This window comes from Diaphorina citri, unplaced genomic scaffold, assembly GCF_000475195.1.
Source record: "Diaphorina citri unplaced genomic scaffold, Diaci psyllid genome assembly version 1.1 scaffold108745, whole genome shotgun sequence".
Taxonomy (NCBI): domain Eukaryota; kingdom Metazoa; phylum Arthropoda; class Insecta; order Hemiptera; family Psyllidae; genus Diaphorina; species Diaphorina citri.
The window spans coordinates 1-290 of record NW_007485692.1 but is presented as its reverse complement, the minus strand read 5'-3'; the positions used below and the strand labels follow the sequence as shown (position 1 = coordinate 290).

At 41.0% G+C, this 290-nt stretch overlaps 1 protein-coding gene across 1 annotated transcript; it reads left to right on the top strand.

Moving 5' to 3' along the window:
* Positions 1-7: 7 nt before the first annotated feature.
* Positions 8-286, top strand: LOC113473816 (the record flags this gene model as incomplete). The annotated part of the gene is made up of 1 exon (XM_026833255.1): positions 8-286. A coding segment is annotated over exon 1 (256 nt), but the record flags the coding sequence as incomplete, so codon positions are not given.
* Between the last annotated feature and the right edge of the window lie 4 nt (positions 287-290).

Here is a 290-nt window from a genome sequence, read left to right as displayed (position 1 = left end):
TGGAATATTGTCAAGAAATACTTGTGTCCTATGGAAGATGATCAACTTGAAGCCAAGCTACACGAGAAGAAGATCAAAGCAGAGACGAGTCGCAAAATGCATCGGAAGGAGAGGAAAACATCGAGTATATCAAGACATGAAGAATCCTTCAGAGAAGAGAGAAGTCCTAGTGAGAGTATAAACAGAATAGATCAGGAGTTACACGATCCACTCCCTATGAAGCTCATCCATACAGTGAACGCTAGACTCAAGTCAGATCTGATCATCTGTACACTCGTGTGTATATTTGT